Source organism: Leuciscus leuciscus, assembly GCF_965113295.1.
Source record: "Leuciscus leuciscus genome assembly, chromosome: 20".
Taxonomy (NCBI): Eukaryota; Metazoa; Chordata; class Actinopteri; order Cypriniformes; family Leuciscidae; genus Leuciscus; species Leuciscus leuciscus.
Genome location: NC_138744.1, coordinates 16,095,874 through 16,110,450, shown reverse-complemented (window position 1 = coordinate 16,110,450; position 14,577 = coordinate 16,095,874). Strand labels below are relative to the sequence as shown.

The window sequence follows — 14,577 nt, the reverse complement described above, 5'->3', positions numbered from 1 at the left end:
CTATTAATTGTAACAATTTAAAAGACATTAATGATCATAATGGTCATACTTCATAAAGACATTTATTATGATTTTTAATCAATTCAACAGGCTGCGTTGTAGCTGCGTCTGAAGTCACATATTTGCGTCTGGTACTACATTTGGTGTGAAACATACTTCGATGTATGAATGAAATTCAGACGTACTACATCCGCCATGTTGTCAGTGTCATGTGATCTACCAACGTCAGTTGTGTCGCTACACTGCCTTTCACAACTCCACTCCCGTGGCATCATTAGATAGTAAAGTGTCCACTGAATGTGCACTCCAGAATCAAGTAGTATGTCATCCGTTTTTTGTTTTTTTGTTTTTTTACACTGTGATTTCTACATTCTATATTCACATATTATATACTATTATAGTAAGCATACGTGGATGCAGCATATCTCTTTCATACATCGGTACTAAATCTCTACTGGAGAATCTAACTTAAACTAGTAGCTGTGTTTTGGAATATGATAACTGGTTTCTAGCTGGTCAAAGCTGTAGTCATTAGTGTTATTTTAGTATATTTATAGTATATTATAGTATTTATTTATATTTTGAATTAGCATTTAGTTTTATATCATTATAGTTTTAGCAATTTTGTTTTGCCGTTTTGTTATACATAGTACCCTGTCAACCAGCAAATAACTAGCTTGAATCAACTTCGACTAGAAACTAGCTACTGTGTAGCATGTTCCAAAACAAAGCTTCCATCTTAGGCTTTTCCGACAGGGAACACACCTGGAGAAAATTGCACCACCCCAGGCTGTGTCCTAACTCTTGGATAAAGTGTGGATTTTAGGATGTTTGCTGAAGGTAGGGGTTTACAAGGCTGGAGGGGGGCGTCCATGTTCAAGCAGGTATGAGGAAGAGAGAACAGAGTGACAGAAGAAAAGAGTAGAAAACAGCCATCTGTCGCCTTAAAAACAGGGGGGTGCAGAGGGAGAGAAGGGGGCAGGGTGTTGGGGCAGTTTCTGCCTGTCTGTCACTCAATCTGCACCCTCTAGATTTTTCCATGTGCGATCCGCTCCATTCTTTATAAATGAATGACACGGCAGGGGCTTGAGGAGTCATGCCTTTAAAACGTGTTTTTATGAATGTGTGTGTTTGAGAGGGCTCACGGTTACTGCCCCAGAGCAGTTTCATCCTGTTTTCATGACTTCATTGTTTAGTTGGTGTGTTTGATGTCAGGCTTGAGCTCCACTCCAGACAAACCAACACAAGATGCCAACTCTACCGTAACACATAGCACTTTGTGTGTAGGGAGTTTGTTTGACTGAAACAGAGCAATGATCCAAGCAAATAAGAGAAGTGGAACGAAAGAGACGTTGGGAGAGAAAGAGAGGGAGACTGCGGCCAGATATGCCAGTGAGTTTGTGTAAGCTGATCTTTGGAGCCATGAGTGTCCAGCTGTCTCACTCCCTCTCTGTCACTCCATCTAGAGCTCTACACAACACTGTAAACTATCATTCCCAGAGACAGAAAGATGGAAAGATCAAGAGAGGGTGAAAAGAAGGGAGCGCAACAGAAAAAAAGAGCATACAATCTTGCCTGTTCATTAATTAGTGTTCCAATCATAGACCTTAGTAGATGTCATATGTAACATAAATACATATCTTAAATACATGAAAACAAAAAATGTCATACAGATGACAACATTTTTAAGTAAAATAAAATAATAGTTGTGAGTTGGGCTGGATTTTCCGTTTAACAAATGACAGACGAGGGGAAAAGATTTGAATGCAAAGTAATTACAAACTTTAGCTTTAAATCAACCATTAAAATTAAGGGTTTGATGTTAAATGTGGCATATATTCTGACTAAGGGCTATGGTAAGGAAAGTTTTCTGAACAGCAAGCTTCTAATTTTTGATATGGGACACCCACAAATGTTAGATGGACCCTCAATCCATTTGTCCAGCACATACAGGAAGCAGATGGAGAGATGGGTGGGGATTCTAGGAGGGGTGAGGGCAGATCATGGGGTAGAGGAGGTTGACTTTGACATTGATTACACCACCTTGTGTGTTGGAAGGGGTGTGTAGTAGTTAATGCCAGGACATGTTGCTGGTTGATGCCACCTGGCCATATAGCAAAGATGGCACGACTGACATTGGTTGGCAATGCTGCCCTCACCATGGAAGCACCAACAGGCAACCCCCGCCTTCCCCTGCCCGCTCTCGTCCTCCCTTTCTCACAGATCCATGGCAGATCCGATCACCAGCTGGTACTGCTATCGTTATACTGGGACCTCCCAGGCATTCCACTTCCTATTTTTAAATACAGTTAAATCTAAACTCTTCTCTGGAATGAAAAAATTTAATTTTCACACGCTCCTGTTTTGATAGCAATGCACCACCAACACACCTCTAATATCAACACATGCATATTTCCACCTCTAATATCAACACATGCATATACATACTGTAATATTATTTATGTCAAAGCACATTCCTGAAACACACTGTCAACACACTTAAACTTAAAGGGATGGTTCCCCCCAAAATGAACATTCTGCCATCATTTACTCACCCACGTATCATTCCAAACCTGTGACTTTTTTCTTCTTCTGGGGAACACAAAATAATTTCTGAAGACTTTTTTCTGCAGTTACAGTCTATGGATACTGGGGCCTTCAAGCTCCAAAAAGGACCGTGAACGTATAATAAAAGCGGTCAATTCGATTGATGCACTATATAAGTCCTTTAAAATGTGAGAAGCAAACCAAAACTTATTTCAAAATGCAACTCAACTGGATCATTGAGTCTGTGATTTGAACTTAGCCAATCAGACTGAACAAATCATTGAGACAGGTTTCGTGAATCAGATCAACACATTCTAGTCAAATAATTCATTCACAAGTTAGAAATCACCACTTCTCATTAACTCTCATGAACGTAAAATATGTCAAGATTTTTAGTGCATAACTTAAATTTTAGTCTATTTCTCATACAAAGCTATTGTACAGCTTCAGAAGATTTGGAATAAAATGCACGAGTCACATGGGTCACTTGTTTGATACTTTTAATTGCTTTTGGTCCCTTTTAAAGCTTGAAAGTTTCATTTCCCGTTCATTGTACAGTAACTGCATGCCAAAAAGCATTGAAAACACAGTCAGTCATGACACAATGTTCAATTTTGGGTGAATTGTCCCAAACCTCAGAAAACAAAGTGACCTTTGACCTTCACTAACACAGAATCCTCTCCTCAAAACAAGGTCTTCTCCTCATTCTGCAATATGTTCCCTTTCTGTACCTCAATCTGTCCAACTCCATCACTCCCTTCTCCCCTCGTTTTCCCCCAATCCAGCCCCTCTGTCCTTCTTTTTTCCTTTCTATCATTACCCCCTCCCAGCCCTCTCTGCGCTTGTTCTCTCGCTGTGTCTAATCACTCCGCATTAATACCTGCATTCCGGCAGCCCCAGGAATGTCTTAACAATGTAGCCTTGTCCTTAACTGCTGCACAGGTACAAGAGCATGTGTATGTGTGTGTGTGTGTTTGTGGTCACATGTATACAAGTGAGAAGACAAAATGGATTTAAATGCCCTGGACCCACATGACCAATAGATAAATAAAATAAAATAAAAGCACTACCATTCCAACTTTTGGGGTCGGTACAATTAAAAAATTAAATAAAAAAGTTTTTTGTTTTTTTTTTAAATGTAAAAAAAGTTTTTGATAGCAGTCTCTTTCAAAAACTTTTTTTTAAAAAGCTCACCAAGGCTGCTTCAATAAAAGCTACAGTAAAACAGTAATATTGTGAAATATTATTACAATTTAAAAGAACTGTTATTTGAATACATTTTAAAATGTAATGCATTCCTGTGATGACAAAGCTGAATAATATGCCAATTGACTTTCATAGATTTTTCTTTTACATAGGAGTCAATGGGGTCCGTCAACTGTTTGGTTACCCATATTCTTCAAAATATCTTCATATACAAGGTTATATATGTCAAAGCAAAACTGCAACTGAATTCCACAGCCATCAGCTGCATTTTGATAATTACTCGTATTGGATTTTATTTTCTGTTCTGATTATACTGGCTTGTATGTACGACTTGTATGACTTACATGATGTCACCATTTGCAGAATATAGTGACAGCAGCTAAAGAGAGGAAAAACAAAAAGAGAGAAAATGAAAGGGGCTTCCCCAAAAGGAAAAAGAGAGACGTTAACAAAGCGAGTGAGAATGAATGAAGGACAAAGGAAAGGGCAGAGCAGTGTGAGAAAGTTGCCTTCAGCCCAATGAGGTACAGTATCACACTCACAAACGGGCAACACAAGCATTTCAAAGAGACGGGGAGGGAGGGAAAAATCTCCAGATCTACCATCTGATCCAGGATGGATGATTTTAATGAACATGTGTCCTCTGTTCTCGCTCCATCAGCCCTCCCCACTGCACCAGTCAATATGCGCCCACACGCCCACTCCTACTCCCACTCCAACTGTTAATTGACTAGGGAATTCCACGTGCCTGTTACCATGATTACTTGGCAGGGAACGAAGGGGTTAGACTGACCGCTGTCCCAAAAATGTTCAGCCAAGGTGTGGAGTCACAGCCGCCACTGTCAGCGGGCGTTCCACACCCCATATGAGACACGAGGAGGACCAAAGACACCAACAACACCAACAAAGTCCCTCAAACATATGCCCAACAGATTCTATCTTCCAGTGCGTGTCGACATCTTCCCAAAATAACAGTCTAATTAAGTCTGTCTTAAAGAGTCAAAGCCCTGTGTGTCTTAGTGCAGAACCATTTCATGAGCTTGTGTCTTTTTAACGAACTGAACTAATCCATCCTAAGCCAAATGCCACCATTGTCTGTTTAATTGTATTTTAAGAGATTCTGGACTCTGTGAGGAATAGACAGCAAACAAAGAATTACTGGCCCTCATGAAAGCTTAATTTGATCGCACAAAGTCCATATCCTTTGATAATACATAACAAGATTTTCATTTGTGCTACATTTTAGTTCTCAAAACTCAATAAACCAGTATATTATGATCTTCTGAGATCCTGGCGCTGGTAAAGAAATATCCTTCCCAAAAGAGTTGAAGCATAATGTGAATCTTACAAATTTCATCTGTGTTCTCTGCAAATGAAAATTACATCCAAAACCAATTACTGTCCATTAATAAGATTTCAATTGAGAGCAAATGGATGGCTACAACCTTTAAGAAATGACAAGGTATGAAACCTGAAACTCAATAGGAAATGTAGCCATGCTAGCTGTCAGTCATGCTGGTATACCGTAGAGGGAAATCACTGATTGGTTGAGATTATGCAAGGAGGGGGACCAATGCTGGAGCCCCGCAGGCCTGAATATGATTATCAAGCTGTGTGTCAATCAGAAAGGCAACAGAATTAGAGTTGGCACTGCGGTCCTTGGGGTCCATCAGACCACCTTCCTGATTAGCTATCAGCCAGGGACAGTGTCATTAACCACAAACTAAAGCAGAGTGCTTGCTAATCTACAGGGATGAAGGGTTTCGAAGGCGAGAGTCGAGAGAATAAGAGCAATCCCAAAATAAATAATAAGTCATGTTTTCCAGTGAAAATGTATAAACATCTTTAAAATCAGATAAATGTATTTAAGAAGCAAAATTGCATACGATTGCATAAGATAAACAATTAAGTTTATTTTATTTTTCTTTATTTGCAAAAAATATATTAAAAAAATAGGCTATATATTAGCAAGGGTGTGTTAAATTGATCAAAAGTGATAGCTAAGACATTTATAAAGTTTAATGTTAAAGATTTCAAAGAGATGTTGTTCTTTTGAACTTTCTATTAATCAAAGAATCCTGAAAGGTTTCCACAAAAATGTTAAGCAGCACAACTGTTTTCAACATTGATACAGAGATTTCTTACTGACCCCAAACAGCTGTTGCGTGATATATACAGTATATATATATATATATATATATATATATATATATATACACTGAAGTCTTATGAAGTCGTTTGTAATTTTGCTAATGAAGTACATTTATCATGTTGTTTTAATGATGTTTACATATTCTCAGTGGAAAACGAGACAAAAATACTGATCAAGAAAGTGAATTTTTAAAGAGCAAGAGCAAGACGTTGGTAATATAAGTCTTCAGCTCCTTGCTATATAACTTCTTCTAGTGCTGGTCATATTTAAACACATGTTCACACAGGTTTTACAGCATACAGGACAGCAAAGTGTGTGTTACAGAGACAGAGCAGGCTGAGGGGGTTGAGGTTGAGTAAAGCGAGATACACTCTTCTCCCGCAGGTAATCACCTGAACATGTGTCTCCTGAATGAAATGTGATCGGTCACCCAATCTCAGCGTGTGAACGGGAAGCCCCAATCTCAGACATTCAGATCCTCCCCAAACGTCTGACTCGCACACAATCCCTCAGGCCACGTAATGTGCAAATATTATAAATGTTTTTTTCACACATTTGAATGGCCAGAAACCACCTTGCTATTTTGCAGCATTTTTCAATCATGTAATATAATGTACCTCAGACACAAACATACTCCCAAATGCACTTCATTTATTTTAAATTCACCAGAGGGCCTTGTGGTGCTTCACGGGTCAAGCACTATTAAATCAACAATGCGGCTCGTCAAACAGTGTCCATTTTCGTTGAAGAGGTTAACAATGCTCGGCTAACCATTAACCAGATCACTATTAAAAATAGTGTCTCAAGGAAAAAAAGTGTCCTTCATGTTAAAGGCACACACTGTGCAAAATTTTGAAAGAATGATTGTGAAGTAGATTGCTGATGATAAATCACAGTCAGAAACACACAACATGGATGTCTAGTTTCACCCACTGAACTATGATTCAATATTTAAACAGTGATAAACAAAATTGTAACGTGTAAGTGAACATCAAACAAGAACCAAACTTTTTACATTTCTCGTAACTAAACGATCTGTGTGTATATTTTTCAGGTGGTGTGAGTGCAAACAAAAGATCAGGATTACAAATAGTGTTTGTGTGTGTGTAATCTTCAGCAAGACCACATCTTGAAGGGTCTGTCGAGTGCGGGGCAGTGAATAGCTCAGCCTGGGGGGTGCGCTCGACTAACCAAACAGCCGTAAGCTGAGGGCTATAAAGGCTTTTCTCTCCCTTGCGTCAGAAGACTGTTCTCCAGGGAATGTTTGCCAGCTGATAGTATGAAGACAATGGCAACAGTCTGTGTGAGGAAAAGGATGTTTAAAGAACTCTTAAACAAGCACTGTTTCAACATGACTTTGTTTTCAGTCACATCAGGTAAAGCTGGCACAGTTTAAACCAGGTGCGATGGAGGTCCAACTGAGATGTGACCAAATGACCAATGGCGAGAAAGTAGCTTGTGTATACATTGTGTATTTCTGTTGATTTTGCGGGTGTTATAAAAACAAATAGTTGTTTTAATTGGCCATTGTTTACTATAGTCTCCATTTTCCCTACTTTCACAACCTGCAAATATGAAAGTGTTAAGACTCTCATGCAAACTTCAGATGTCATCAGAGTTAATAAGTGTGAATAATTTCTGTGAATCATTTAATAACTTGACTTGATTATATTTAACTTTGAACTTTTTTTAACATTAACATTTTGAAATGCAACAATGGCTGCAAAATCACTATTTAAAAGCAAATAAATTAAAGAAAATATATTAACATTTAATAATATACAGATGTTAAAACATTTAAAATTTTATATAAAATATTATACATACATATATATGAGCAATATCACACTCATAGCAGTGCGAAATGGCTGTAGGCCTATATCAGTTCGACGGCAAACATGAGTAAATATATAAGAAACAACAACGTAGTGTCTTTAAAACCCCTCTTTTGTACAGAAACAGTTGAGCCTAAGCCTCCTTTACTAATTCTAAAACGTCACTTTAGAGTAAACGAAGGAACATTGAGTTGGTTCATTGAAGCTTGTTGTATTAGAGTAGCCTATAGTGATCAACTAAATGAGTGTATTACCTGCATCTGATTTAGCATTCATTCTTCAGGTCGCTGTCCATAATATTATATAAAAAAATCTTTTTTAATTACTTTGTCAGAAAAACACCTTAACCAGGTTTAGCGTTTTGTTCTAATCCTCATATTTAAAATATGATATATATATTTTTATATATAATATTACTACATTATATTTATGGATATATGTATTTTCAAATATGTTATATTTATTTAAATATTAAATAGTTTATGTAAAATATAATGTTTTAAGCTATTATTGCCCAGCCCTATATGTAATTAAGCCACAGATCACCGATGACAGAAGACAAGCTGTAGAAGTGCGCCAAGATGAAGCATTTCTTGTAAACCAAATCCCAAAACACTGCTAGGAGAAACAAATCAATGCAGAACAACTAATGTCCATCTCTAAATCGATACTGGTATAATAGAGCTTAGGGAGATGCGGCAATGTACTACTACAAGATGGCCGATAGTATAGCATGACCTAAGTTCCTCGCTAAAAAACGATATTTTCCCCAAAAGGAAACCCATCAGCCCTGAATCCATTAAGAATGCCTGTGAGAGGCCTCAGGATTTGCGTCGGCCAATCGCCCTTACAATCTCCACAGCTAAATGGATCAGGCGCTCTTAACCTCGTCTCCCCAAAGAGCCTCTGAAGCACCAATTCTTCAAAGCACTATGCCCCAGCACACAGATGCAGCTTTTCACTGTGCCTCATATCCTTCGGCTCCCCACTTTAGTATCAGACCACTTCAACATCCTTCACAGAAAACAGCCATCGCACTCACACACACACCATATCTTCCGCATACTGTTTCCTGTATGCCACTAATAACAGTCTTGAAGCTGCAGCCTTGGAGAAATCAAAGGGCACCAGGCTACCGAACTTCCTCTATCTCTGTTTCTGCCGTGCCAGGATGCTTTGTAGTGTGGGCAGAGTGTTTGAATGCTGAAGGACTGGGCAGGACCCAGATTTCATGAAAGATGGGAGGATTGGTGGGGGGCTTGAGTGCAGACAGAGAAGAATAGGGGATGAGAGATGGAGAGATGTTGCTTTTTTATGAAAGAATGACTCAATCAGAACTGGTTATAAATTTTGAGTGAAAGAGCTCAGCAGGTCTGCATGAATAAATTCTTTCCTGGCATTACAGATTCTATACAGACATGCTGTCTGTCCTTTCGGTCAACCTCTGTGTGTGTACGAGGCAGTTATCTATGCCGGAGCACGCACAATACCAACTGTAAATCACAGAAAACATCAATGGTCACCCACTGATCGCAAACAGCACCCCCATTACTGAAAACAAAGAGAGAGACTAACATACACAGAAGCAAGCCAGACAGAGCTAATCCACAGCATTAAAACTCTCAGTGTGTGTTGTGTGTCTGGTAGTGTAACATCTGCAGCAGCATCAGATCAGTCAATACGTTTACATTCACTTCAAAAGTACAATTTAGTTCAGCCAAAAATTACAATTCTGTCATCATTTACTCATCTTTTTTGTTCCAAACCTGTATGACTGTTTCTTCTGTTGAACAGAAAATAAGATATTTGAGAGAATTTTGTTCATTTAATGAAAGACAATCAGGTCCAAAACAACATCGACTATCACGGCATGGAAAAAGAACTGGAGCCATTTCTGAAAATATGTTGTGTTCCACAGAAGAAAGAACGTCAGACAGGTTTGGAACAACATGAGAGAGTAAATAACAGAATTTAATTTTTTGGGGCCACAACTATGCCTTTAATAATTCCCAACACATAAAACCAGGTACTTACGAAAAAAAAAAAAAGATTTTGTATTATTAAACATATTATACAAAATGATTATAAATGATTATAAAGCTTATCCACGATTGCCATCAGAATTGTTAAAGTGAATTGTAGTAAATTGTTTTAGTTTAAAAGTGAAATACTTTAATAGTGACAACCTTCATAACATTAAAAATAATGTTAAATGATATCCAACGTACTGTATATAAAAGTGAAAAAAGTAACACATTTATGGTTTGGGGTTGATAAAAGGGTATTTGCGCTTTCCTGATATCAGTTTAGTTTATTTATCCCTTAGGAAATTAGTTTTGGGGATACCCAAGACAAAAAAGATCAAGAAATACTGGTTTAGATGATATTAAGATGAAAGATGGGCTGCTTAGTATCTCTCATTCAGAGTGACCATGTGGTTGCTGCTGCTTTGTGCCAGCAAGCAGTGAGCTTTCCTCAAACCGGCTGCCAAAAGAACTGCTTCCAATCCAAAAACAAGCTTTCATGATGGGCCTCAGAACAATTAAAACAAGCCTAAACACTCTTGATTATAATTTAAGGTGTTATGAATCATTTAGACTTTCTTCTAAGTAACATCCTGTGTCCGAATGTGCCTATACTTCCATAAGTGAAAAACATCCCTACTACATAAGTGAAAAACAGTACATAAAAAGAAAAGTATATCTGAATTCACAATATAAAAGAATAGGCAAAAATGACCCTATACTTCTGCCGAGATTGTGAACTGTGCAGACAGTGGACACTTTACTATCCCATGATGCCACAGTAGAGAAGTTGTGAATCAGAGAAGTGACGCAATTGATGCTGTAGGTCACATGATGAGATGTCTTAATTATTAAAAATTATTTTTTAATTATTTATTTTTTACACCACAAAGTGAGCTCTTCATGTGAGTTCTTCAAATGCTGTACCTCATCAAATAGTATGTGATTTCAAGTGCAGCTACAGTTATGTCAATCTGTAAATGGCATTTTTTGATAATTAAGTCTAATTTCCACATTCTACAGGGTCATGAGGCTGTTAAACCACTAAAATGTGACCTATGTGTAAAAAAGTATCTATGGTCTAACACCAAAGTGCCATATTGTGATCTTGGATCAAAACCATGTGTGTTGTGGTTGCGTGACTTGCTTTCACTGGCAGCCTGCGCGTCCATCTGTGCCGAAAGAAAGAGAGGCAGAGAAATAGAGACGGGATAGAAAGAGAGAGAATCTGGGGGGTTGAAGAGTCAGGGGGCGAGATGTAACCTGTCCCTTGCTGAATGCTTCTCATTCCAAGCAGTGACTCCCCCCTCCTCACGGGCATGAATCACAAAGCTGATCCGAGAGACTGGGGCCCACAGCAGAGAGCCAAATCACACACTCTACCGCCTCTTTCCACCGCTATCATCATCACCGGCCAAATTAGCACCTTGGTTTGAACAGTTACACAACGTGTGGGTTGAAACTGCACACACAGGTGTGCGTGACTAGCTTTATGCCAGGTGTGTGTGGATGGATATCTATAGGAGCTTTGAGCTCGCAGAAGCTACCTCAGACATAAGATTGGCTTTTATCTGCTGGCCCAGCACAAAGAGCAGGTTTTAATTTGAAGCCTCCTAATTCCATAATAATTACTGCCGGCTGCAGGGGGTGATGTGTGTGCGTGCTCACGTTTGATGCCGCTGCGGTTGGGGAGGTTCTGCTGAGGAGAAAATTTAAGCAAGGAAATGACTGGGGGAAATAGACAAAGAAGGGAAGCGTGTTGTTTCTGCGCGGCTCCTTAAAACTCAGCTGACAAGCTGTCTCAACAATTTTTTACGCCACCTACTGACATCCCACCACGATCAAATGAGCAGCCACCAAGGTGCTGCACCGATACCGCCTCAGAATACTCAACTAGGGATTGAAAACGCAAATGATATTGTTGAAATATCACCTGAGAGGTTATTGCTTTGGTATCAGTGCTGGTGGTTACAGTAACAAGGTCATGTGGCTCCGATATGAGGCTGGACGGGAACCATTTTAAATGCTAATCACTGAGACTTCCATTATGAGGCAAATTATATGAAAGCTCTAGCAGAGGCTGGCACACCTCTGGGAGAGGTAGGCAACAAATTGAAATGAACGGGCAGAGTTCCAGCGGCTGTCATTTGGCAGTTAAACGCTACAGATCAATTGAAATTTATGCCCGGAAAGAGGATAAAGTCATCAAAACAGGTTTTCCTGAGGACACGCACAAAGGATGCATGAAGATGCTGCAGTGTTTGTGGAAGTGTAGCGATTTTCAAACCCACTGAGCCTGAGAAGTCACAGATCATGTGGGACAGGTATGAGCATCAGATCTGACAGATATTGGCATCAAAAGAAAGTAACTGCGGGTCCCATGATCAGCCCAATTAAAGGACATGCAAAAAAAATAAGTGAATTCTTAATGACGTTTGAGTTAAAGAGAGAGAGAGGGAAAACAGCTACAGAAGAGAAGATCTCACAGGACCTGCTTTCAGAGCAACAGAAGCATAACTGATCAATGCATTCAACACCAACGCAGCAGCCCGGAGACTTGACTGAGCTCATCAGAAGAAACACTTCATCTGTCTGTTGCTCCACGTGTATTTTCAAACTCTGGACATGAGAGGAGTCTCAAACAATGGAATGGTGCAGAGGGATAAGATAGGTAAAAAAAAAAAAAAAAAAGGACTTCCGATAGCCGCAGAACTGAAAGAAGGTGAGAACACTGGAAGAATCAGATACACAGTAAGGGAGGGGAGAGAGAGAGAGCCTTAAGAGCAGACAGAAAGATAAAACACAAGTACCTCTGGGATGGAGAAGAATGTATGCCTGGGAGGGTTTTTTTGTTTTTAGTTTTTTTTAGAGGGAGCTTCTTTATATGAGTGTTTTTACTCACAGTCATGTTAAAGTGGAAAACATATAGATTCTCAATACTGACTGAAGTCAAATTGTCTGTCATAAATGTAAATTTGGTATCAAAATGAAATCTTACCCACAAGTCAAACAGTGTACTACTTTGCATTTAGGCTTCATTTTAAAAGTGGTAATACATCAACACATATGTGAGAGAGGTGGTAAAGATGGTCAGTCTGAGGCGGAGCAAGAGGAGGGGCCACGTTGCCCCTGTGCTGAAACATTATTGGTCATAGGCTGCCAAACACTTCAAAGCAGAACAAAACTACTAACTGAACCGCAGGGTGCAGACAGTTACGGCCCAATGACCTTGGGAGCACAAAGCAGGTTCATATATTCTGACAGAATACTAACAGATATTATTTGACTTCTATCAGGCTCATTATAAAATAGTTAATTGAAGAAAAAAAAAAGATAGTTTAACAAAGGAAAATTGATAGTTGCGTTCATCAGAAATTGATTCAGTGTATTTGTCACAGAAACAAATGTTCATGCATATACCCATATTTTAACTCTGGTATTTGTATTGTAGGCTACATAATAAGATAATGGCACAGAAGCACACAATTCTGGTCGTTTTACATCTACACAAGATTTCTGTAATAAATTCAATAAATAGTTTAGTTTTAAATGTCGAAAATGTTTAACCGCATTGTAAACACAAGGTGACGAGTTAACAAAGATTTTATTTAAGCCATTATTTAAGAATATATTATCTGATTTAAAAAAAATCTAAGAATGAGGTTTTCTAAATCCAAATATCAATAACGCGTAATAATAATACTGACGTGATATGAATTTAGAGTCTGGCAGCCGCACACTTGAACTCGGATGAAAGCAAGCGCGTCTATCCGGCGACAGCGCGCGCGGAGCAGGAGCGACCCTCCTCAAAGACCAAGACCAGTCCAGGTTAACCCTTGAACCATTACCAGACTTAAACATGAGCAACATACCCTCATAGACGCCGACAGCCACAAAATAACCTGTATAATACGTCCCCCCTAAAGTTCCTTTCGACACTTCAACTTGCGCTCACGGTAACAGGTTGTTCCAAGAACCAACAGAAAAGTGATCTGCTCTTAATTTACTCCACATTCAAACAAGCCATTTACGTTTATTCACTGAAAATTATTAAGTAAAGCTTGTGATTGGTTAAACAAAACAATAATCTATGCTTTTAATTAGCCTATAGTAAAAACCTATTCTCATTTGTAGCCTCCTTACCTTGCAGCGCTACAGCAAGCAAGGTGCAGCAAACCCCGAACCGTCCCAACATCGTTCTCTCCATAGTTGCGTCTTAACTTGGCGGCTTTGTTTCGCGTCGCGTCGTTGTATTTCTCTGCAGCGTCTCGTCTCGGTACAGCTCCTTCGCGCTCACACGCAGCAGTCTAGTGCGCTCCCCCGTCCTTCTTGGCGCAAGAAATCTGATGCGGATGGCAGTGACTTGGCTGATATATTTGCACAAAAGGTGACCGTGCGCCCCTCCCCTCTCCTCTCTCTTCCCAAACGAGTAAAGTGCTACTGGAGTGAACACATACAGCCAAGAGACGAGTAAGACTTTTACACGGTATACCAACGGCTAATTATAAAAAAGGTGATACTTTGAATACAAAATTATGCGAGATTAGTTTAAGAATAAGATTTATCTGTCACAGGGCTGTTTTGATGCTCTATAAATAGCCTATGTAGTAGCCTAACTTACTCTTGCACAAAACGTGGGGGGTAAACATATATAACGTGTTTTTGGCTATAGATTACAGGTTTTGTGTGATTGACATGTAGGCTACTTGTTTCTAGCTCTTCCATCGGTTTAGACAATGTATTTGTGTGTCCCTTTGGAAATAGTCTCTAAGCCCACACTTGGTTTCAAACAGGCATTCCTGGGATAGCTGGA

General features: G+C 39.2%; 1 protein-coding gene across 1 annotated transcript in view; it reads right to left on the bottom strand.

Moving 5' to 3' along the window:
* Window positions 1–14,140, bottom strand: part of bcam (basal cell adhesion molecule (Lutheran blood group)) — a 51,369-nt gene extending 37,229 nt beyond the window's left edge. The window contains exon 1 of the mRNA XM_082151004.1: window positions 13,908–14,140. Coding sequence (XP_082007130.1) covers window positions 13,908–13,971 — 64 coding nt within the window. The 5' untranslated portion in view covers window positions 13,972–14,140. The remainder of the gene's footprint in view (window positions 1–13,907) is intronic.
* Between the last annotated feature and the right edge of the window lie 437 nt (window positions 14,141–14,577).